The following is a 2571-nucleotide window of genomic DNA, read 5'->3' as shown; positions in this document are numbered from 1 at the left end:
GCAATTAAATGGTTCAGTTATGCCAGACCTTACCTTTTCTGATGAAAACTATTGATTTCTTGCCACAGCTTTATAAGCGACAATGTTTTTGATTACTCTTGACAAACCTCCTTGGAGTGTTAATTAAAATTGTACCAGATGAGCAGGTGGGGGAGATCATTAGATCGGCCGGATCACACAGCCACACTTCATATCCTGCAGCCTTGCATAATGAATAGGGCACGAGAGGGGAAGACAATGTCTTCATCAGCAGAATTAGCATCTTCACTTTTTAAAAAACTAGGTGGCATTCCATTTTACCGTACAGATGCTCTGGGATCGCTGGCTTGCTCCTTCCACTACGTTTGATCAAAATTTGCTTTTTATGTTTTGCTTTAATTTTTCCAGTGTCTAATGAGTTGCTGGTTTTGTTTCTGAGGTAGCAAATATTTAAACACATATTTATACAGAAAACTGAGGAATCAAATAAGGCCCTTCCAGTGGTTATGCAGATGAAGTCATGAATATTAATTTGATTCCACTGAACACGGTCAAAATCCCCTCCATAAACATCTTCGCTGTGATTCTGAGAAACATTTAACCTCTTGTTTTGGGGACCCGCATGAAATATGCTTATTTAGGCAAAGCTCTTTTGAAGACTTTATTAATTTATAGTCTCACTTTCTTCTGTAGCTATTGTAAGAGTGTTGCATTTTAGAAATTAAAAATACTAAAATCAGAGGCAAATAATATTCATGTTTTTGAAAAATGAACGATTTTTACATTTGTGCTATTTGTTATGAAAAAGATTCAATTATCACTTCACTGATATAGGCCTTGAGGTGAGCTTCTTTATTTTTGCAAAACACACAGAACTTAAGTAACTGAAGTTATTTTTTTTATTTATTTTTTTTTGAAAGCAGAGATACTGTATAATTCTGTTAATCGAAACTTCCAGAATAAGCAAATCCAAACAGACAGGAAATAGACTTAGGGATGTGAGGGGCTGGCTGCTAATGGACATGGGGTCTCCTTCAGGGGTGACTCACAATACTGTGAATGCACACAATATCCCTGTGTGGTGTACTTTCACGAGGTCACAATGGTGAATTTCATTGTATGTGAATTTTAGCTTGATCAAAAAAAGTTTTTAGACAAAACACACATCGGGTGATCCAAGTGTCATGAAAGAAACAGGCAGGAACCAACAGCGCCAGGGCAGGGGCTGAGCAGGTCCGATCCTATCTCAGGAGCAGGGAGCCAGGCGCCCAGAGTCCTAGGGACCAGAGGAGGGGACCGCAGGGAGCCGGGGCCACACTGCCACTACGTCATCGGATCGTGTACTTGTCCCACTTCTTCTCGGGGTCGTAGGGCTCCCAGCGGCTGGCGGGGAAGATGTGCTTGTTTTTCTCATACCAGCTCCGCAGCACCACCTTGCCTGCATGCGACTCATCCTTCTCCACGGTGGCATCACTGAGCAGCCTCACATCATCGTGAACATCAAAATTGAAGAGGGGCCCACTTTTCCCTCTAGCCTTGGTGACGATGAAGTCGTAGAAGCTGTGGTGATGGGGTATGATTAAGTCCTCCTTGATGTACATGAGCTGCTCCACCCCTGCCGATCTGAGTTCGCTGAAATCTTTGCGCAGGATCTCGAGTGCCTTCTGCAGGAATTGCTGCATCGTGTTGCCCTTCTTCATCTTGACTGTGCGCCGGTGCCCAGAGCCATCCCAGTAACTGAAGGTGATCTCAATCTCCTCACTCTTAATCTTCTCCTGCTTGGCTTCCCACTCTTGCCGTAGCTCCTCCCGGAGCCGATTCTCCTCCTCCTCCCGGTCTCGGTCAGGTAAGAAGCTTGTGTCCACATCTGGGTTCTTCCCCATTTTCCTCTTCTTTGTGGTGATCTCTTCCCTTTCCAGCTCCTCCTCGTCCACGGCCAGCACCTCCTCCTCCTCCTCGCCTGCCTCCTCTTCTTCCTCCAGGGTGAAGGACAAGCTGGAGATCTTCCGCTTGGCCTCCTTCTTGCGCTCCTTTTCTCGCAGCTTCTCCAGCTTCAGCTGCAGCTCCTTCGACTGCTCCTTCTTGGCAAGTTGCTTCTCCCGCTCCTTCACCAGCGCCTCCTGCTTGGCCTTCATGTCGTTAAGGGTCACAAGACCCACAGTGCTGGACTTGAGCTCAGCCTCCACGGCGTCGTAGTGTGCAGAGAACTTCTTGTCAATGTTGGACTTCATTATGTTCTCCTCAGCAATCCTCTGCTTCATCTGCTCCATCTGCTCGCGCTGCTTCTCCCGCTTCTTCATGAGGTGCATGGCGCGGCCCGCCTCGCTGGCGGCACCCTTGTACTGAGCCATGGCGGCGGCGACGGCGACGGCGACCAAGTAACTGAAATTAAATTCAAAATCCTCTGTGATCTGGTATCTGTGGATAGTAAGGCAGCTTGCATCTCTCGGATTCATAGGCCCTGAAAAGAACTTTGAGAGGTCATTTAATCCAATCCCCTCTTGGCAAAGAAGCTGTTTAAAAATGCACAACTTTTCATTCGTCTGGAATTTTTAAAAGGATTAATGAATTTATAAATGTATTATTTACAAT

General features: G+C 45.9%; 1 protein-coding gene across 1 annotated transcript; it reads right to left on the bottom strand.

Annotated features, from left to right (window-relative positions):
- Nucleotides 1–905: 905 nt before the first annotated feature.
- On the bottom strand, nt 906–2355 carry LOC121816068 (protein FAM50A). The gene has a single exon (XM_042229314.2). It carries the CDS (start codon nt 2328–2330, stop codon nt 1308–1310), a length of 1023 nt encoding a protein of 340 aa, XP_042085248.1. The 5' UTR covers nt 2331–2355; the 3' UTR covers nt 906–1307.
- Between the last annotated feature and the right edge of the window lie 216 nt (nt 2356–2571).

The sequence above is a fragment of the Ovis aries genome, chromosome 12 (assembly GCF_016772045.2).
Source record: "Ovis aries strain OAR_USU_Benz2616 breed Rambouillet chromosome 12, ARS-UI_Ramb_v3.0, whole genome shotgun sequence".
NCBI lineage: Eukaryota > Metazoa > Chordata > Mammalia > Artiodactyla > Bovidae > Ovis > Ovis aries.
This window is presented reverse-complemented; position numbering and strand designations above follow the sequence as displayed.